The sequence below is a fragment of the Mytilus edulis genome, chromosome 4, assembly GCF_963676685.1.
Source record: "Mytilus edulis chromosome 4, xbMytEdul2.2, whole genome shotgun sequence".
NCBI lineage: Eukaryota > Metazoa > Mollusca > Bivalvia > Mytilida > Mytilidae > Mytilus > Mytilus edulis.
The window spans coordinates 70,804,690-70,828,407 of NC_092347.1; the positions used below are offsets into that span (position 1 = coordinate 70,804,690).

At 32.3% G+C, this 23,718-nt stretch overlaps 1 protein-coding gene across 2 annotated transcripts; it reads right to left on the reverse strand.

Moving 5' to 3' along the window:
• Positions 1 to 1,262: 1,262 nt before the first annotated feature.
• On the reverse strand, positions 1,263 to 17,892 carry LOC139520432 (sulfotransferase 1B1-like). 2 transcript variants are annotated; one of them, XR_011663887.1, is made up of 6 exons: positions 17,826 to 17,892; positions 15,976 to 16,130; positions 6,052 to 6,155; positions 4,607 to 4,775; positions 2,745 to 3,542; positions 1,263 to 2,079 (listed from the first exon to the last, which is right to left on the reverse strand). XR_011663887.1 is itself a non-coding variant. In XM_071313034.1 (6 exons), exons 1-6 carry the CDS (start codon positions 17,852 to 17,854, stop codon positions 3,421 to 3,423), a joined length of 900 nt encoding a protein of 299 aa, XP_071169135.1. In that variant the 5' UTR covers positions 17,855 to 17,880; the 3' UTR covers positions 3,188 to 3,420. The 2 variants fall into 2 exon arrangements, 1 of the variants encoding a protein (XP_071169135.1); XM_071313034.1 differs by lacking the exon at positions 1,263 to 2,079 and adding an exon at positions 8,052 to 8,372 and having other exon boundaries at positions 3,188 to 3,542; positions 17,826 to 17,880.
• Between the last annotated feature and the right edge of the window lie 5,826 nt (positions 17,893 to 23,718).

The following is a 23,718-nucleotide window of genomic DNA, read 5'->3' on the forward strand; positions in this document are numbered from 1 at the left end:
TCCATTCTCAATTTTATCTTATCCCAGGCATAGATTACCTTAGCCGTATTTGGCACAACTTTTTGGAATTTTGGATCCTCAATGCTCTTCAACTTTGTACTTGTTTGGATTTATTAATATTTTGATATGAGCGTCACTGATGAGTCTTATGTAGACAAAACGCGCGTCTGGCGTACTAAATTATAATCCTGGTGCCTTTGATAGCTATATTCATACAGGAACTTCTTATGAAAAAAGATAAGAAGTTAGCAATATCCTTTAACTTTAAGTTCCATTATATAGATGACCTTTCTCACTAAATAATACAAAATTTGGTGACTACATGTATTTTGAACTAATCTATCCCATCGAATTAGAGATAAAGAATACTACAGATACAATTGAGTGTGCCTCATATCTTGACTTACATCTAGAAATTGACAATGAGGATCGGTTGAAAACTAAACTTTACGACAAAAGAGATGATTTCAGTTTCTCAATTATGAACTTTCCATTTCTATGTAGCAACATTCCAGCAGCGTCTACATAAGGAGCATACATCTCCAAATCGATACGATATTTCGGGCCTTGGTTTTCCTACCATGATTTCCTTAATAGAGGATTGCTGCTCACAAGTAGCCATTAAACCAAGAGGTCCAAATGGTGAATTTGAAATCATCCCTTCGTAAATTTTACGGACGCCATCACAAGTTGGTTGACCGTTATGGAATCACCTTTTCACAGATGATATCGGATATGTTCCTTATGTCGTAACTAAAATAGCATTCCCTTTTCACGAATGCGACCTACCTGAGTTGTAATAACATAATCAACACGACTTGGGCCACATGTGAAGCAGAATCTGCTTACCCTTCATGAGCACCTGAGATCAACCCCAGTTTTGGTGGGCTTCGTGTTGCTTAGTCTCTAGTTTTCTATGTTGTGTCTTCTGTACTATTATTTGTCTGTCTGTTTGTCTTTCTTTTTTTTTAGCCATGGCGTTATCAGTTTAGTTTCGATCTATGAGTTGACTATCCTTCTGGTATCTTTGGTCACTCTTATTCATATCAAATTGACATATAATTGGTTTAAAATAGATAAATTTTGTAAAGGTAATTTTAAGATTTAGATGTATACACTAGATCTAGTCATAGTCAATAAAAGAAGTAATAGCATGCTGACAATTCGTGCAGATTGTAAGAAAAAAAAATACTATTTTCTAAACACGACAAAATCATCGGAAAAACAGAAACCTTTCCCACCAAATAGCAACGATTGTCAGATTCATTTTATAACTTTTTTTAATTGCCGTTACGTGATCGAGTTACATATAATAAAAAGTTTTACAAATAATACCCGAAGTAGAAAAAAAGTAGCACAGCTATTTTAGCACAACTATTTCTATAGTATAGAGAAAAAAGTCTACATATACTGTGTATAAATGGAACAAGTTAAATGACACATAAGAATGCAATTTGGATTTAAATCGTAGATTATATGGTTCAAGAGTATACGTTTGACGGGTAAGACAACAACCTTTATCAAGTGTTATGATACGCGGAAACTGAATAGTTTTAAGAATAATATTGAATAAAACGCGCATCATCAAGTGATATTACTTTATAAATTTTAGTGTGATTGAAATCAAACCATAACAATGAAATATATGTAGTACAAGTACACACCCGTGATATCGCGGGTCCGTGACTGACTTAAAGTATATAACTATGCCTAAGCCTTATTTTAGTAATTGGTATTGTCATCTGATAAAGTCATGTCGATTATAAGATACACAGTTTTTTTTGCTTTCAAATCTTTCTGTTTGAACCCGTCGAATTATTGGTAATAGTAATTATTTGGAAAACAGAAGGTCCTAGCTATCCAGGAATGGAGTATTTTTTAATCAACAGCATTGTCCTGTATTAGTTATCTTAGAAAGTCTTGCTGATTGCTGAATAAAACTACAATAAGGAACAATTTGACAATGTTAGAACTTAGTAGTGTCAGCCCTTTGATTATGACCCGTGTATATAGCAAAATCCTAAATACACCGTTTGGCGGTGCGCCTGTCAAATGCGGAACGTACAGATAATGTAATAGCTAAGGTAGCAATAAACAGTTAGGAAAAAATATTAAAATTTGCCCTTATAAATTTTACCATCCCCTTTTCATTGCTTTCTTGCAATATCAAGCTTACTGTTTGTGTCATATATGGGCATATGTATGTAATCAGAATCTTCCATAGATTTTATATCCAGTATATAAAATGGTAAAATATAATTTCTTTCGGGTGTATCCATGGCAACAATCTGCATTTATTTGTTATAAAATATTGCAAAAAAGGGGGAAAAGATGTCACATATTTCCCCAAAATTTGGCTAAAAGTAGAATTTCAATCGCTTGAAGTAATACCTTTTCTGAAACTGTGTACATATATCATTCAGCAAATCCAAGGAAAATCATGTCTTTCATCTCATTTTTTTGTAAAATTGCGTCAAAAACTTCGTGTAGAAAAAAAAATGTTTGTAAACATTACATCAATTTCTGGACCGATGGCCGGTCTAACTATGAAAATACGGATTGTCAAACAGAAAACAGCCCATAAAACATGTAAAAAATAATCTTGATGCACTTATAAACCACCTTTGAATGCTAAATTAGCACTCAGCTGTCTAAAAATGAATTTTATTACACAATAACTTTCCTGTTTGAAAAATCCACAGGGGCCAAAATGCGAAACTAAACTCCTAACTGTGTATTGCTACCTAACAGGTGAATATACTATTGGTATCAGTATCGGATTCGACCCGGAACTTGTTAATTATTGGCAATATTAATTATGTGGAAAACAAAAGGGTCTGGAGTGGTGTAATTTTTAATCTACACCATTGTCCTATATTAGTTCTATATAGAGTTGAATTCTTTGATTTGTCGTTTTTACCCGATGACGGCTGACAAATTTGACCTCGTAATTTTAGTATTATAGATACAATAAGAGTGCCATCTGAACATGAATGTTTCATCATATTTGTTTTTAATAGCTGTTTTTTCTATATATGTTTACTTCATTTGATCACAAAAAAAAAAAAAAAAATACACCCCACGCATTCTTCCCCAAACAAGTTATATGTTTCTTTTTAATCAAATATAAACGCTCATTCTGCACCAGAGTTTAACATTCTTATGTCGCCACTAAATACCATCCTTATTTTTAAGCATTTGCCATTCTTCAAATATCTTCAAATGAAAATTGCGATATCGGAGCATAGCGTATATAACAGTGTTTATTTAGCCTCTCTTTTAATATTTTGCTAATCGTTTATTATTCTTTTTTTTTTAGAAAATCACTATTTTAAATGATTTCATAATTTTAAAGCATTGAAATTGCAGACAAGCAAATAAATAAAAAGAGACATATTATCCCCATCATTCAAACGGCATTTAATGTTTTGGTGAATAGTATATGAAGTCAACTGCATATCCCTCCATTGCCCGGTGATACAGTTTTTCGAACAGTTCATTTTGTTCCACTGTAAACCAGTTTTCCCAGTCTCCAATTATTCCTAAAATGAAACGAAAAAATTCAATTTATCAATATATTTTTAACTATTATAAATGATAACTGTCTGTTATACAATGGAAAGTTTTTATATATAGCTTATTATACGGTATGGGTTTTGAAGTCTTTACTGTTACCCATTGCTTACAGTCATGGTCATTGGTCCCTAATAAATAGTACCCTTTTTAGCAATCACATCGATTCACCTGAATTGCATACATATTTCTATGTTGTGATGTTACACTATTGTTTCAGGTAAAGGCGAAGGTTGGTACCTATTAAAACCGCTGCATTTGTTTGCGTCTTTCCTACGGCAGAAACCTGATCTTAAGTGGTTGTCGTTTGTTAATGGGGTTCAAACATATTTTTCGTATCTCGTTTTTTATACAGATAAGACTGTTGGTTTCCCCATTGAAATAATTTTGCACTAGTCATTTTTTGGGCCCTTCATAGCCTATTGTTCGGGGTGAGCCAAAGCTCCGTGTTAAAGAGCTAAGGCTTTGTCTTGAAGAGCGTGCTTTGACCTATAATGGTTCACGTTTACGAATAATTACTTGGGTGGAAAGTTGTTTCATTGACACTCTTACCTCATCTTCTTAAATCTAAATAAATATATTACGTGTCTCTGGTATGGGTATTCAATACACAACTTCAATAGTTTTTAAGGAAGATTTTTGTATTGGATTTGATAAAACCATTGTAATATCATAACTTCATTTCAAGCTTAAAAAGATCACGGTTTGTATTAGTTTACGCAACTGCATGTACTTAAGCTCTGTCATCAACACACATCCATTAAGATAATATTACGTATATTAATCAAATTTATCATTTGTTGCTTAAAAGTTACTTTTTGTGTATAGTTTCTTTTCAAACTTAGCCTTTTGATTTTCGATTAAAGGGTAAATATGAAACTTTACAGTGAAAAGTTTTAAGTAGATACCACTATATTTTAATAAGATAGAAAAGCTGAAATCGACATCACCAAAATACGGCACAGTAGAACAGACAACATTTGAATTCTTCTAAGAAACATACTTAGCCAAACTTGAAGACCAATGTTTTTACCTTTTCGCCATAGTGTTGATCGGCCTTCAGGGTGTATAGATACTGTGGTGTCAATCTTATTCTTTTTCAAATTTTCAAAAGCACATTTATCTGCGATTTCTTTGATAAAACTGTCGTCAACTGAAATACCAAGAAACGATGCCATTTCCAGAAGAGTTGAAATAGTTGCCTAAAAGAAAACTTGAAACATATACATTGAATAGATACATTATTTGTTATGCATACAATAATAAAATTATTATAATTATTAGTTATTCTACGAAATCTCTTTTTATCAAACTTGTAACCTCTCAGTTTAATGTACATTGTTTAACATTATCTTCTCGTCTAAGACACTTTGAAGTTGACTTTATGGCATTAATTTTGAACATATTTCATTGATTATAACCACATATGATTGGCTGTAAAAGGCCTCGACATGAAAAATATGAAACTATTCAATTGAGAAAACTTACGGTATAATTTAAAAAAACAAAACCAATTTACGAAAATAAATACAACAGACACGAACAATATCAACCACTGAACTACATGCTCCTGAGATAAGTCAGGCACGAACAAAATGTGGCACGGTTAAACATGTATGAAGGTGATATCCCTGCCCATAACCTTGGACAAGAGTGTAAAACATTCCTTCGTATGAATATTAAAATATAATCATTATGATCTATGACTCTTTAAGATTATGTTTGCGTTCTATCATATGCTGCATCAATTACGTTTACGCGATGAGAAACCAAAAAAAGAGTAGGTGTATGTCCTCACCTTTGCTCCTTTAAAACAATTGAAATATCATGGTTTTTTTTACGATATATACATTTCAGCATAAAATCGTCTAAAACAATTTTCGACTCAGTCCGCTTAGCTGTATATACTCATATGACCGATAGATGCGGAAATGCAGGTACTATTTTCAACACAGATATATATGTACTGCCGTTGCATAATTATAGATCCGAATGTGATACTATGAACATCACTGTTTCAGTCATCTAAGGACAACAGTTTATGTAGATAAGGTATGATTTCAATTTGTATAATTTTCTACGTAAGGCACATCCTCTATATTCAATAAATATAGGTTATACATCCATCCGTCTACGTTAAAAAAGATTCAACAAATAACGACAGGAGCAAGGTCAATTTTTCTTTTCAAATATCAAAAAAACAATTCTTGCCATAATTTACAATCCACAAAATATCTAAACTAATTATATATTTTGTAAAAACAGTTCGTTTGAAATAATAAAAAAAAACTGACATGGGCTGATCCCCGAACATTGATATTAAACTTCTGGTTAACGTCAATTTTGAATACTAGTAGAATGATTTGTCGTTACCAATGCCTAAACGAAGTCTTCGTAAAAGCAATTTCAATTCAAAATACGTTTGTACGTCTACGTCAAATGAATGTTATGAAAAGTTTTGAATTAGTTTTGACTTACAATCTTTAGTTTTTCGAAAGTGACTGGTAATATACTTCCTCTTTTTTCAACTATTGCTTTCTCAAATTGTTTAGTAAAGGTAAACCATCCACCGTATATATTATCTGAAATTAAACAAAATTATTTTGAATAAAGGTAGATTTCGCAAGGATTCAATAACAAATTGTATTTTGCACTCATCTTTTCTCGTATATTTATTTATTCGAAATTATACGTACTACCAAGATAATAAATTGTTTTAAAAACTTTTTTTGACATATTCTGAATCAAACATTAAAGTCAGAAAATATGTTTATATCTTAATCACTGCGCCTGGTATTTTTTATTTGTCTATTTATGATGAATATCCTACAACAAGTTTGTTTAAAAATGTTTCTCCTGTTATACGGCTTGGAAATTCTGTTCAATTCGTTGCAGGCATTATTCTGCATTATCATTCGTATCTTCTTGTACTGCTTATAACGTGAAGGTATGAGATTATTTAAGGTGAAGTCATCAATATTAGGGTTTATGATATCATAATTTTAATCAGCATGTTAACTATGCTGAGGTTAATTTCAGCTTTACCAGTATTGGAATACAATGTACAATTTTCTTTTAACGTGTGTGAATTTAAATATCTGCATTAATGTTAATTCCTTAATTGTATGTTCCTTTCGTTACAAAATATTTAGAAATTTAAAGAAGATTATGACTTTTTTTTTTAAATCCTGTGAAACTGTATCACATGTTCATGTCATTGTCCTGATTCATGTTATATGATATCAAATTAACATCAAAACGACGTTCTGATTGGATAACAGCGTCCTGAAGAATGAAAATTCAAATGTAAAAACTTTATATTCGTTTTAATTTACGAACAAAGAAATTACTTATTGTCCAGTAAATAATGAATCGGTGAATAGACAAAAAAAAAAAAAAAATAAAAAAAAAAAACAACACCCGATCTGATATTATTATGGATACTAATTGTATTTTAAGGTCCTTTTTGGCAACGTTTTCGGTTCTCAGACAATCTTGGCCTTCAAATATTTGGCTTTTAGCGTTCCCGATGAAGGAAAGCTCCAAGGACGCAACAAATTTATAACTTGTTTTTTTTCTAATGCACCAGATGCTCATTTTTATAATTCATGTCTCTTTACTGGTGTATCAATGCACAGACTTATAACATATCTAAACTTAGTTGTAATGTTATGTAATATATGTGCATATGTTTTGAAACGGCAAATTCCATAGATTTCATTAACAATTGTTTAAACAGTGGAAAATGTTCTTTTGTGTGCAACCTTTGCAACAATTTTCATTTATTTGTTACAATGAATGAAAAAATTGAGGGATGAGAGTGTCTCACGTGCCCTCCCCCCAAAAAAAAACCCAAGTCCAAATGAGACTTTTAATCGATAGCCAATCCTATTCTGAAATCATTGACATGCATTTATCAAGAGATAGAATACAAACCATAATGTAATTCACCTCATTTTTCAATTAAATTGCATTGAAAATTTCGAGCGAACAACACATGTTTGAAAACATAACAATAATTTCTGGACCTATGTGCTGTACGAATGAGAAAATAACCCGGACTGTAAAAAAGAGAAAAATGCCACTCAAATATACAAAACAAATCTTGACGTTCATACAAACCAACTTTGAATGCTATATCTTATACTTCTACTATCTAAAAACTATTTTTTCCTCACAATCTTTTATTTTCGAAAATTAACCGGTACTAAAATGCAGTATCAAACTTCTATTAATACCTGATTCTGGAGGCCAAACTATTTAAAGACTTAAATCTAATACAAACGTTGAAGATATGAAAAAGCAGAGGGGACGGCAAAAGAAAACCAAAACCAGAAAAGGAGTATTTCTATATGAATAATACCTATGCCGTTGATATGGTGTTTCTTTTTGTTTGAAAATGCTTTTAGAACAGTGTATACAATTGTTTAACAAAAACGCACACAGGAGTTAAATATATAGATAAATTGAGACATTACCATTGACAACGAATTTTTCAAAAAACTCATTCCATGTCATTGGAGGTACTCCTGTCTTTCCTTGTAAAAATAAATATTGGGAAACAGCTCTGTCTTTTGGGTTTCTGTTCAGATAGATAATTTTGTAACCATTTTCAACGTGCTTTCTTGGCAGATACTCCATTGGCAAATGTGTGTGGAAGAATCTTGGACTGTTCATTTTCTCCAGTCGGTCCCAGTCACTTTGACATTCAAAGTTACAAAAATTCAGTTCACCATGGCTGTTATATTCAGTCGTCCGATGTAAAAGCATGGACACTATTTCATGTACCCAATGTGTACCTTTGATAAATTAAAAAAAAAAGACACACATAACATTTATATTTTTGTTTATCTCAATGTCCATTAGAGAAAAAGAAAACATCCGTTCATTGAGTTAGAAAACTTCGCCTCTCTCAAATTTTAGAATTTTATTGTCATTTTAACACGGCTGGTAATCTATGTATATATATATATATAGCTACACACGCAGAACAACTGATTCTGTAATGAAAACCGTGAGAGGATTTTCCGGTTGTGCTTGAATGGAATAATTGTCACCGCTTCAAAAGGTATGTACTTTTCTAAATCGCAATTTTCTAATTCTACTGATCAAATTATTGAAAATCGGAGAATGCTATGCTGTGGGAAATACTTTCACGAAGAGATACATGGATCATTTACTGTAGTCCATAGAGTAAAACTCATACAAAATCAATCGTCCCACAAGTAATTGCCGAACAAAGTGGCAGTTGAATTCTCAGATGGTTCTATTTACAGACCTACAGGTTCATTTTTTTTTGCAGTCAACGGGATTGAATGTCGTTTTTGGCTGCGTGTACGCTGTCCGAAATTAATAGACTTCCTAATAATTCTAAAAACTTCAAATATTCATTATTTCATGCGTGAGGGAATAGGTCCAGATTGAGGACATCGTGAATACGTGAGGGAAAGAGCAAACGTTTTTTTTAATATTATGCATTGTGACCTTTCTTGACTCACTAACTATGATCAATGCTGATTAAAAGCATAGATTTTTCTATATACTCTAATAGATGTACACTGATCACTAATTAGATAAAACCAAACTATTAATTGCTTGTTCAATTTCAGGAAATGCCATTATTCAATCATAAATCTTAAGCGCTTACAGTTACGTTTCCATTCCCATTGTCAATTTAATTTGGTAAAAACTTCAATAAAACTGTGCAAGTTACTAAATTATTTTCTCCGTCGTTTCACTCCTAAGAAAAGAAAGTTTTTCTGAACAATAAATAGAGTTGTCTATAAAAAAGAAGATGTGGTATGATTGCCAATGAGACAACTATCCACAAAAGACCAAGTAGACAGCTCTCTCACAAGCAAAAAACCCCTAACTGTAAAAATATATCTGTTTGCTACAAGATCACGTTTAATTTAACACGATCAACATAAATATATACAATCAGGCATACATAAATGCATCAATTTTCACCATAATGATACACAATATAAAAAAGAAGATATGGTATGATTGTCTATGAGACCAAATGATATAGAAATTAACAACTATAGTTCCCTGCCTTCAATAAAAAGCAAAGCTCATACCGTATCAGTGATAAATTGCCTCGGAATGTCAAATGTAAAACAATGCAAACGAGAGAAATGTAATGATTGTTCCATTTTTTTTATACCAAGATATGATAGCACTTCACGTCACGATTTCATGATATCCTCAATCAGAACCGACCTCCTCACGCATAAGGATTTTAGATTTATTAAGACGTCTAGAAATTTTAGACAGCTTACACGCCGTCAAAATCGACATTCAATAACGTTCACAGAAAAAAACCTAAATTTTAACTTGTATGTCTGTTTAAAGAACCATCTCAAAATTAAAAATGTCACTTTTTTTTAGGCAATTACTCGAGGGACGATGGATTTTTAGTTTTACACTATACGCACCGGTAAAGTATACATGTATATCTTCGTTAAGGTATTAACCTGCTTCTTCTTCTTCTTTTCTGTAACTTCCTCCTACTAATGAGGAGCACATCCAATAAGGATTAAAACAGTTTATGGCTTAATAATTTTAGCGTATATATAAAATTTAGTCCTGGTATCTATGATGAGTTTAATTATATACACGGGCACAATATTGTTAATCATCAATAGGGCTTATACTACACGGGTAAAATTGGCGATGAGATCCATTTAAGAATATAGGACTTTAAAATGCACATACTAAAAGTTTTCATTTTCCATAACACATCTATTTACACGATTAAATGTAAACAGTTCCCGGCAATTGGAATTTTTACAGTTAAAATATTGTTGATGTATTGAATCAACACAACATAGCAAGACCAGTTTAGAAATTATGCTATTTAGGTTTTAATGTCAATGAGGCAAGCATAAACAAGCACTGCAAGCCACATAATTAATTTAGCCATTGATGTTATACAATCAAGCGTGCAACAGTCCAAGCACGAGGTGAAAATGAAGATTGATAGGCTACGTAAAGATGTAATAAAAATCCACTATTACTACTTTGATTTACTTGAATTCAGACGTTTCACATGTAGGTCATAACACATCTTTCGAGAGATAGTCTCTATATTGTTCATTAGCTCTGAATCGTGCTGTAAATATTCGGTTGCAAGTTTTCTGCAGTAATTAATTGACAGATAATGTCTCTATTTCTAAATTTTTCATTCCACTGATCATTTCCAATTTTAAGGATAATTCTCTGTTTTATTGAGCCAAAATAATTTCTACGAATTCCTTCGAGAGCTAGACATCTGGTGATAAAATGTGTCAGATTTTCATCTTCAGTAAAACAAATAGGGCAAGTTGCATCTACATTTTCGATCCCAAATTTTGCTTTATTACATTGTAACATATAGGTTACTGTAAAAATTCTTGCCACGACAATGGGTCGTTTTGTTTCTCCCGGGATATTAAGATCTGAGTTCCAAACTGGGTGAGATTCACCAATTTTGATTGAGTTTGTATCTAGACGATTTAATGTTGATTTTTGATCTATTTTCAGTCCTAAAAGTGTCGTTCCAAAATACTGAGATTGCATATCTTACTGAATGCTTCCAGCTGATTTTTGAAGGTGCATTACCCCATAGTTCTTCTATTGTTGGCAGATTATATTGCTGTAAAACGGAATCAGTTCTTTCTAAAAATGTACCTTTATTTGTTTGGACACGGAACTGACGTAGTAGAATTTCTTTCAAATTTTGATTTTCAGAAACTAAAATGGAGTGGAGAAGGCTCAATTGTCGTTTATGAAGCTCTACTTCAAGAGAAAGAGCACCTAATAGCGAGTAGATCCCTACTGAGGCTGTCCTAGTTGGCAGTGGTTGAATGTTTCTAAAAAAGGTTAGGTGGAAGTCACTAAGCGCCTTAAGTTGTGTTAAATTCAATGGTAGTACCTCTAGAGTGAAAAGAAGACGTGGCAAAATAAATATTTTGTATATATTATAAGGTATGCAGGGGTTTAACCAATTTGTGCCGTGTGCCTCAGTTTGCATTAGTGAGTACGATGTTCTTCTTGCAAGGCTTATTGTCTTCAATAATTAGCATGTTTTCGTTTTTTGAAGATCTAGTTATTCCTAAATGAGTGGCTCTGTCAGATGTTGTTAAATTCCTTTCCCCTAAATTCCATGCTGATAGAGACTCCTTGTTTTTTATTTGATGAGTTTGCGTTCTGATTTAATAATACACTTTTAGATGGATGAATTGTGTATTGGTGTTCATTTGAATAATTGTTGACCGCATTGAGCATTTCTTGCATGTCTTCATCTGAGTTGGATAAAAAGAGAATGTCATCAGCACAGGTTGGGCAACCAGAAAAAATTGTCCCGATATGAAGCCCTACATTTGACTCTTCCAGTTGAATGAGCAGATCCTCGATATAAATTTTGTAGAAGTGGGTAGAGAGAATACCACCCTGACGGACTCCTTGATTTATCAGGAAACTAGTGCTGTATTTTCCTTTCCAATTAATTCTGGAAGTTAGATCGTGGTACGTCTCGTAGATGGTCTCCCAGATGTCCAGTGGAATATCTCTTTGGAATATAAAATTGAGAATGGAAATGGGGAATGTGTCAAAGAGACAACAACCCGACCAAATAAAAAACAACAGCAGAGGGTCACCAACAGGTCTTCAATGTAGCGAGAAATTCCCGCACCCGGAGGCGTCCTTCAGCTGGCCCCTAAACAAATATATACTAGTCCAGTGATAATGAACGCAATACTAATTTCCAAATTGTACACAAGAAACTAAAATTAAAATAATACAAGACTAACAAAGGCCAGAGGCTCCTGACTTGGGACAGGCGCAAAAATGCGGCGGGGTTAAACATGTTTGTGAGATCTCAACCCTCCCCCTATACCTCTAACCAATGTAGAAAAGTAAATAGCTTGTCCAGGAGTATGTCATGGTTGACAACATCAAAAGCCTTTCTTGTGTCAAGGGTAGCCAAATGAAGATTTTTTTTCATTTGTTTTGAGTTTATTTGTGCTTCTGATATCAGAAGAGCAGCCATGAATGGGGATAAACATTGTGTGAAGCCAAATTGTTGAGATGGATGATTTTTCAGTTTTTCCATAATTTTATTTAGTAGAGAGTGTTCAAAGGTTTTTCCTAATATTGAGGAGACAGTAATACCTTTCGAAAAACTAAGGATTTTCTTACCCCAGGAGTAGATTACCTTAACCGTATTTGGCACAACTTTTGGGAATTTATGGTCCTCAATGCTCTTCAACTTTGTATTTGTTTGGCTTTTTAACTATTTTGATCTGAGCGTCACTGATGCGTCTTATGTAGACGAAACGCGCGTCTGGCGTATAAAATTATAATCCTGGTACTTTTGATAACTATTATAACTGTCAAGTAGACTACAATCTTTTCCCTTTTTACAGACGGGAGTAATAATTCCGGATTTAAATTGTTCAGGTATTCTCCTTTCTTTAATTATTCGGTCAAAAATAAGTTTCAGTATTGGCGTAACTTCTGTACCTGCCAATTTCAGATGTTCCGCAAATAGCCCATATTCATCACCAGCTTCATGATTTAAATTTCAAATAGCTGTGCGAGCTCCAGTTAGATCTTTCAGCGGAGTTGACACATTTGTAAATAATCTTCATCGTATTGATCACAATTTTGAGGAGTTGCTGATTGTTTATAGTATTTTGTAAAAACTTCATTTTGATGTGCCGGGCAGCGTATTTCCTGATTTTCATGTAGAATGACCGGGGTATTTGAATTTGCTGTATTTAAATTTCTTTTAATAAGTTTTTAGAAAGTTTTTGTTGACGGATTTTGCTCAAGTTGATGGTAAAAGTTTTCCTTTTCTATTGCCCTTTCTTTACGTAGGATTTTTCTGGCATTGTATTTTGCTTGCTTTAGTTCAACATAAGACTGATCATTTCCTCTTTGACGGTCTTTTAGATCCCATACTTTGTGTTTTTGCTTGCTTATTTTGAGAAGCTCCTTTGCTTCAGGTGACACTTTTAATTTAGGCCCATTTAACTTAATGATTCTAGAAGGGATTGGAAGTTTTTCCGCCTTCTTTAAACATACTGTTAGGAAACCAACGAATTCTGTTGTTGTTAAGTCATTTTGAAAATGTTCTGATAGTAGTGCATTCAGTTTAATTTTCTATTGACTTATATTACCTCTGTCCCATTCAATTTTGTATTTAACTGTTTACTGATTTTTTGACTGAATTTTAAATGTTGTTAATTTTGCAGCTAGGTTGCACAGAACTTGTACATGTGTTGACAAGTTTGAATATGACATATCAATGATAGTTATTTTATCAATTATGTCCTCATTTGTGGCCAGAATGTAGTCAATCTGAGATGTTGCTTTGCCATTATGGTGGAAAAAGGTGTCTTTTGACGAGTTAGTTTTGTTTATCCAATTTTGATTAATTGTAAAAGTCTGTAGAATTTTGTCATGATGATTTGTCGTAGAGGATTTTAATGTCCCATGTAAATCATCGCAGAGAACTGTTGTTAAATCCGAATATTTTTCTTTAATGTGAGTGATGATGTCTAAAAATTCTCTGTATTTAACCTCGGATTTCGAATTTGTTGTAGGCATACAAGTGTTGTTAAAGCAGATATTTTGATTGTTGAGCACTATCTGGATTGCCATAATTCTGGTATTTCCGTCTGAAAATTTTTGTATGAATTTATTCATTGACTGTGGCAACATAATTGCAGTCTCAGCCTGTCCACGTGGAGATTTAAAGTTGAGAATAGGATCATCGTCGTTATGGGAACGGATTAATACGGTGTACAGAGGAAAGTGTTTTTGTAAAAAGTCCTTTTCGAAACCCCAAAGCAAGTGTTCTTGTAAGTAGATAATTAGTGAAGGATCTTTTGCCAAATATTTTAGATGGTTGATGTTTTTTTTCACTCCCTCCACATTAAAAGTTAGTAGTTTTTTTCCCTGGTGAAAGTCAAATTGTCTTTGGTAATGTTGGGAGCTTTTTCCCGAGGCGGAAGGTATAAAAATGATGATTTCCTTGATCAGATCGGCCATTTGTATTTCTTTCCTGATTGTTATCTGTGTCTGAAGGTAAGTTTTCTTCGGTTGAGCAATGATCATGATTTTCATTGCAGAACCAATTGTTCGTTGTGTGTAGATTATCATCCGTGTTTAAAGGAGTGACTGGTGAAATATAATGTTTATTCAATTCTTGACCAGACTCAGGATTCTGTAATTCAGTGGTTGTCGTTTGTTTATGTGTTACATATTTGTTTTTCGTTCATTTTTTTTTACATAAATAAGGCGGTTAGTTTTCTCGTTTAAATTGTTTTACATTGTCTTATCGGGCCTTTTATAGCTGACTATGCGGTATGGGCTTTGCTCATTGTTGAAGGCCGTACGGTGACCTATAGTTGTTAATGTCTGTGTCATTTTTGTCTTTTGTGGATAGTTGTCTCATTGGCAATCATACCACATCTTCTTTTTTATGTTGTCTTCTGTGCACGATTTTATTATTTTTTTGACTCGTATCGTATAATCGTAAAAAATATATTCTCGTGGTCTATTATGATGTGACAACATGGCAGCTAATTAAAATTGTCGTGTTTTTAAGCAAAAGTTAACCAATTGTCACCTTAGTAAACAATTAACAAAGAAGCATGGATATTAAGCACGTGTATAACATGTACAATAAGATAATACTTTATTTCAATGACAGATCTATGCGTATTGCGATCATCGGAATTTTATGAGAAAGGTAACACTGAGTTCACTGCATACGGAAAATACATCGGCGAATTGTTAACTGGAAGCAAACAATTAAAAAATGTGAAAATCTTCTAAACTTACAGATTATGGTTTTTTTTTAGTAAAAGGTACATGAACATTAGTTTTATGATAAGAACTAGCCATTAAAAGAGGGACGAAAGATACCAAAGGGACATTAAGTTATACAAAAAAAAATTTGCATTATTACTTTTTTTAATTTGAAGTTTGATATGACTTTTATGGCAAAACATGACTACAGCTTAACTTTTTGATATTTTTTAATGATTTACGGGATCTCTGAATTCATTGTATATTTTACACCCGAAAAACAATAGAAGAAAAAATACGAAATAAATTATATGAAACAAAACCTAGAAGCAAAAACGATAAAAAAATATATTAAAAACCTTTTTAATTTCCTTATATGTATACTATATTTGTAAATAATTCTCAATATCAGTAATTTTAACAATATATCTTTAAAATGTCCATGCTAATTGTTACTTCTTATATAACGGTGTATACCACATACATTGAAGGCGACGATCGGTCTGTACCATACACTAGTTATTATTATTTTGATTTCTCGGGTTGCTGAGAGTTTCATATTAAAAAAAACCCATGATAGTCTATATGTATAATATTTACCTGATTTCATTGGCGAACAGAGAATAACATCGGTTTCACGTGAATTGAAATTCAAAAGTGAGTCCATAAAATTATGTACATCCTTTACTATAGGTGGCATAGGTGGTAGTGTAATACTTTTGTATTCAATGAATGGAAAAAATGGCCCTCCTATCCTTCAAACAAAGACAACGAAATATAACCTGCTATATTAGAAGTTTTGCGAAGGATTTATTGAATTCAGATTTTCCTTGTGATTATGTACAAATTAACTGGTTATAAACCTTCGAATTTTTCGAAATGTTAAGGATTTTCTTCTGCCTTGGGTGTATTTAATCAAATTTTTCGGAAATTTGATTCATGCATGCTCTTTAACTGCGCACTTAGTTTGGTCTCGTTTAATGTTTTCAATCGAGTGTCACTGATGATTATTTGTAGCTGAAATGCGCTTCAGGCGTTGAAAAATTTAATTTTGGTATCTTTGATGAGTATACTTTCGATTGAGAAGGAAAAGGATATTGACGAGCTCCAAAACTTTTGATATTGGTGTAATGATATTATAGACGATGGGTAATAATTGAGCACAAATACTAGCTGACTTGTATTTGTAGTCATATACGATGTTCGGGTGTCTCAATACACTAGATACATTACATATGTCATATTCTATTGCGGCATTTTAATGAGTGTGAAATAGCATGTCGAATGATGCATGCATAGCAGTATACGCTCACCCTGTCGTCTCACCGGTCACACTCTGCTTAAAGTTCATTCAATCCCTTCAAATTCTTGAAAAAAGACAAAGAACAGTCAAATGACAGTGCTTTGACAGGAGAAGCGTCTCCTGCTATATTTGACTCACTAGTCATGGACAGATCTGCTTCAGTCCATTTCAAGCTGTAGCCGAAGTCATCTAATTCGGATAATGTTCTTTGATTTGATGATTGGTTACTTATTGCGCAACCCAATGTTTTTTTCAGTAAAGGCTGCGAAAGAGCTATATGTGTGATGATCGGGTTTCTCCAAATATGGTGGAAGCACTGAATTAAGATTTTGCCAAACAACTTATTTTCAAGAAAGTCAGGACATATATCGAATAACAGTTCTGTCATCCAAATCATTTCGAGAAATAAAAGATAATTGTCGAGTTATGTGCTTGTTTGTTTTGGATTATTTATACATTTTTTTTTAATTCAGTAATTATCATAAATTAATGTAAACTGCTCTGGTATTTAGAGATTTAAATATTTTCATTCTATATAATAATTTCAGGCATTTTGTAAAATACTTTTCAATTTTTCGTTACAAAATGCCTAAAAAAAATATTCATTATGTAAAATGATTGAATCTTACAGGCATTTTAGAAAATGCCGAAAGATTTCATGCATTTTACAAAATGCCTAAATTTAGAAAATGCCTGTAACATATCTATACACTCAGCAGTTAAATGTATTATCCCTATTATCTTAATTCAGAGTTCAAAATTGACAACATTTTACAACATGTGAACAAGAAAATGAATTTGGCGCATATAATACAATGTTGATCCCTGTACCCAAATTTTCGATATTTTACCTATCATGCCCGTTTGGTTTGTTGTCGTTATAATAGAATTTATGCAACTGTCATACAATTAGATGGTATAGAAAGCTATAAACCCAGGTTCAATCTACAACATATGTAAATCTATACCGAGTCAGGAATGTGACAGTTGTTATCCATTCGTTTGATATGTTTGATTTTTTGAATGAGCCATTTGATTAAGGACTGGTCGTTTTAAATCCTCAGAGCTAAGTAGTTTTGTTATATTACTTGTTTTACATCATCTGCTATCAATTTTGAAATTATGAAAATTAAAAGCATTTATTTACCTTTTTTCAATCTCCGCCATCATATACATGATATATGTGATACAAGATTAATTCTAGCAACACACTTGTACACAATAAAGTGTCACGTGATTAGCATGTGATTTTGATAACTTGAGGGAAAACACATCTGATCATTTAGTTTAATGATATCCGTTACTTTTAAAATGACACGGTCGAAAGTACAAAAGCAAATTAGTCTTCGAAAATGCATTGAAGTATAACACTAGGATAATATGTGCAGTAAATATGTTTCAAATATGATTATGTTTATGTCATGCATGCACAAAAGCATCAAGTTTATAGAAAAGTTAAGTGTATACCTTTTATCATGAAAAGTATAACACTTTAGTCCTTTTTCACGCAATAATGTGGATAAAATGTATAGATAGAAAGTAATACATGGCAAAATCTGTATATTATATGCTTTATTATATATTTCAACAGGAGAAGACATATTAACTGCTTTATGATGCCTAGCACCTCGGATTACCTTCAATTCTTCTTTTGTCTTGATTCATAAGCTTTAAAAGAACTGCTTCTAATCACTTGGGTTACCTATTTATATATTTTGTTTGTGTGTTTTGTGTGGTATTTCATTGAGTTCTTTTTGATAGTTCCATTTCGTGTGCAAGAAAATATAAAAACTCGACGTTTTTAAGTCACATGCCAAACAGTGACGTCATTTGTTAAATCGCGTCACGCTCAAAAGACCGTTCATTTAGGACCCATTTTGAGGGAAAACATTTCTTGAGAAGCTTGCATAAATTAAAAAGGAATTGATATAAAAAGGAATAAAATGTAAAGTGGTGTGATTAAGGGTATGACAACGGTGTGCATCAAAGTTGCGCGATGAAGATTAAACAGCAGGCTATTTATCAAATATTCAAAACTACTGTATTTACTACCAAATATATGATAAAGAATATTATCATATGGCTATTTCAATATCACACCTTTATCAACCCAAAACACAAAATACAACCACGAGAGCTCTGCTCGCGTGATTATATTTGTTGATGGTTGTGTAATATTGAAAAAGCCATATAGTTGTTAATTTCTGTGTCATTTTTGTCTCTTGTGGTCAGTTGTCTCATTGGCAATCATACCACATCTTCTTTTTTTTTTTATATATCATGAACATTTAATAATATACCTCAGGTAGATGTTTTTTTTGTGACTTGACGTCATACAGATTTGGGGTATGATAAAGCCTTTCTAACATTGACTGACATTGATTACGTGACGCCATACTGGTTATAGGTGAAATAAAGCATTTGCACCCGTATCATAAAAGTTGGCAGACCAATATTCTCAATTTGAATTTAACATTAAAAAAGTAGATTTTTTTTCTCCAATAGGATGATGATGATGATAGTGAATGACTATTTAACATGTTTTACGTCCAGCGAGTACTGAAATTCATATTCATGATCATTCATGACTGGAACACGATAATGAGATTTAAATAAGACCCTTCACAGTTTAACATGTGTAACATCCGGCGATTAATAAAAAATCATAATTACGTTAGAAATACTTTAAGGAGATTTGAATATGAACCCTGCCTTGTAATAGGTAGCACTAATTGGTTTTGCATTATAGTCCGATGAATTATTGACAAAAAAAAAAAAAAAAGAAAAACCGCTTTTTTCCACAAACATGTTACGTCTGTATTTCTATGCTTATTCAACTATAAACGCTCATTTTAAATTTTAATGCCCTTGTCATTCCATGAATAACTTCGCATTAAAAAAGCAATATCGGAGCATGGCGAATATACATATTTTGCTAATCATTTCAAATTCTTTTTATGAAATCATTACAATACATGTTTCCAAAATTTCAAAGAAATCAAATCGATAGAAAGAGTATAGTTATCCACATGATGAAAAACGGAAACTTCACATAGTTCAAACAGCATTTAAACTCTTGGTGAATTTTATACAATTTGAAAGTTAACATCATATCCCTTCATTTCCCGCTGATACAGTTTTTCGAGCAGTTCATTTTGTTCGACTGTAAACCAGTTTTCCAAATCTCCAATTATCCCTGATATGAAATGAACGAGTATCCAACTTATCAATATTTTTATAACTAATATGAGGAAGGCGCTACCTTAAATGCCAGCTTTCAGGGATGATTCCACTATATAGTTTAGGGCCGCTAAACGGCCCTTAAATCGGCCGGCGGCCCCAACAAATTGTTTGTAAATATAAATTCCCAATTCAGGAAAATAAAACAAAAATCGGTATTTCCGGAAAAGTTTCTGTCACTGATTAGAGCAACTATAATTTTTCATAGTTTGTTGTCAAAACGTAGTAAAATCCGGATGAAAATTCTGACTATGATCGCATTTTATTAACAACGATTTAATTATGTCAACATGAGGTAAACAATTTTAGCGGCCGGATTCAATTGAAGTTAAAATGTTATGGGAGTATTTGGTCTCGTAAAAGTAGATCGCTCAGCAGGTTGATAAAAAATATGCTTTTTGTCAACACCGTGTATCATCAGTACACCGGATATATTATAGGTACTAACCAAGCGGGCATGATCGATTTTGACCTTACAAGGTAACGAAGATCTTTGTTTAACTTTATCAATATTCAATGTACATTTCTCAACATTTGAAATTCCTGCTCCTAAATAATTTTTGCATCGATTGTTTTCCTATTCATAAAACAACTTTGATATTCAAATAAGAACAATTAACTTGTTCATGCGCAAATAGTTGTGAAAGTCAACACCCACTTTCAATTTCGATACAGTTGTTGAGAAATTTACATGTTTTATCTGACAGAAACCTAATACAGGGCAACAGTAATAGTTACCAATCATAAACCTACCTGTGATTACTCATTCCTTGAAACTGTTTGGGTAATAAACGAGTATGAAAATAACGTTTTTGTGTACGGGGTACAACAACTTAACTATGCACCGTACATAAGGATTTATGTGGTCAGCTAAACACCGTACACAACGCTTCTTTAGGGATAAAATATATGTATGAAAGATTTCAATGCCAAATATTGAAACAGCTATACTTATTACACACACACATTGACCTTCTATCAGAAAAAGAGTTGCAATGAATATAGAATGATATCAGATGAGACGAGGGCCAACTTCTTTTACAAGTATTTGCACATGCTTTTAGTAATCGTTCTTGTTTTGGGAAAATAATTAGACATCTCTAATCATCAACCTACGACCAAAAACAACAATTATGTTTAGATTGAAGTACACATTGATATTATGTGAACAAAACGAAGATTTTTCATTACCGTGTAAGATCAAAATCACTCGTCCGCTTGGTTAGTACCTATATCCGCTGTACGATGATACACGGTGATCAAAATGGGTGTCAAAACAAACCTCGGCAAAGAGCAAATTCAAATTTTTGATATAACATTGATGAATGAATTATAATGGTAAAAGCAGATCGCCCAGCAGAGCCGGTTATGTAATTTGATTAAAACTTGTTTTGTAGAAGAAATTAGTTTATATTTTGCTATTTTTTCCGCAAAAGACAAAAGTTTGAGCGTTTTAGAAAATAACGTTGATGATAGACCATTCATGAAATGAAACCCCCCTCCCCCTGAAATACGATGTCATCATTATGGAACTGTTTCAAAAGATATGAAAATGATCCAAATAATTTTAAAGTTCACTGGTTCAATTGCTTTAAATATCTTATCAATTAAAGTATATATATACTTTTGTAATTGCTTTTCTGAATTCGACAATTGGCCAGTTCTATTTAAATACATTTAAATCAAGGTAAGTTTATAAAGATGATCTGTTGAAAAAATACCCAATGGATGATTTTTTTCACTGGTTAATATGGCAAGCCGTCAAATTGCTATTTAATCTAACTTCAAGATATCTCATAAACTTTATAAGATATCTTATATAATAGTTCATTAGAAATTTGATATAGTTTGAAAGATGTCTTATAAAGTTTATAAGATATCTTATATAGTTCACGAGATATCTTAAATGATTTATGAGATATATATAATTTTCTTTATCAGATATCTTATAAATCATATAAGATATCTTATAAACTATATAAGATATCTTATTAAAGTAAATTTGTAAGATATCTTATATAAAGTATATTTATAAGATATCTTATCTAAAGTATATTTGTAAGATATCTTATATAAAGTATATATATGTAAGATATATATTTTAAAATCGATATTAGATATCTTCTATATTATATAAGATATCTTTTTTATATAAGATATCTTATAAAAAATATTATTTATGATATCTTATATATTATAAGAAATATTATTAGAGATATCATATATAAATTATAAGATATAAGATATAATTTTCTTAATATGATATCCAATAAATTATATAAGATATCTTATACAAAACATATTTATAAGATACTTCATATACAGCCCGTAACAGAGTAGTGATCGAATTCGCGTTTCTTTACCGTCAGAATAAGTTAAGTTATCGACAAAAATATTTCATGTCCAACGTGTAAGTTTTCATTGTTTAAGTTTTTTTAACACAGTAAAACATTTTTTATAATCAACCTCTGTCATTGGCATTTTCATTTTAACGGTAAAGGATCAAATATACGGGATCTCCGAAATTTCTATCATTTGTTAAGAGGAAATCATTATTCAATCGAACATATGTCTTTGTTCATTGGGGCGATTTAGAGCTTTTTAGAAGGAGTGAGATTCCACCCTTGTTGAAAGCCTTGTGGAGACCTCTAGATTTTTAAATTCCCTCCATTTTTCTCATGGATGGAGTGTGGTCTCTCTGTAAATTACCCCATATCTTTTCATTTTTCTATTTACCGAAGGGTCCATGTGAAAATTTCCATTGGATCATATCTGTTAAACTACATGTAAGTATACAAAACAGGCTCAAGAAAAGGCGAAATTTCTTTTTCTTTTTTTCTTTTTTTCTTTTTCTAGAAATCCATTTTTTCCCTAATAGAGCACCTTACATTATCGTCAATGAGTGCAGGCATGTGAAAAATTATATAATCATACACAAGAAATGTACATGATATAACAAAGAAACTGCCCGGTATCCGACGTTAGAGTTACACTTTTTTACTGCACGCGTAGTTGGGTGCGTTCACTACGAGGACACTTGTACCCAACTACGCGTGAAGTATGAGTACAGAATAGTCCCATACAGGACATTTTCTATGTTATCCTAGTATATTATCCGACAGTTAAGAATAGAATCTGGTCAAATTTTGAAGTTGAACATGTGGGAATTTTTTATTTTTGCCACGGACCATTTAATTTTTATTGAGGAAGGGGCCTGGTAGTTTTTAGAAAACAATATTCTGACCCTGATATTGACTTAAAAAATCTGCTGCCTCAATATTTTGTCATATGAAAAAAAAAATTGTCAACAAAATTTTCCTGTATAAACTGTAATAGAAAACAGAGAAAATGTGTCTATGAGACACAGATGCCCCCGCAAAACAGGAAGTAGACGAATGACGGACCTGAAAAGGGGAGACGCGGTACAATTCACCTTGATAAAGCTTAATTAAGACCAAATATCAAACCAATCCGACATATACAAGCCGATATATAAATGACAAAAATTTTATAGACCGGACGTACAGACGTACAGACAAGGGTAAATCTTAATGACCCGTCGATTAAAGGCGGGGGCACAAAAATCTGACATTCTGAGATATATAACTATATACCCCCCTTTTTCCCCTCCTGAAAATCAAATGTTTCGTGCCTTAGCAGATGTGTGTTTATATGCACTAAGTTGTTCAATTAACGCGGTTAAGAAGAAATGTTTGTGTATTTCGACAAAAATTGGTAAATTAACACCAGATATTCCTTCGTTTGATCGAAAAGTTTTCTTGCTTCAAGCTGAATAATTC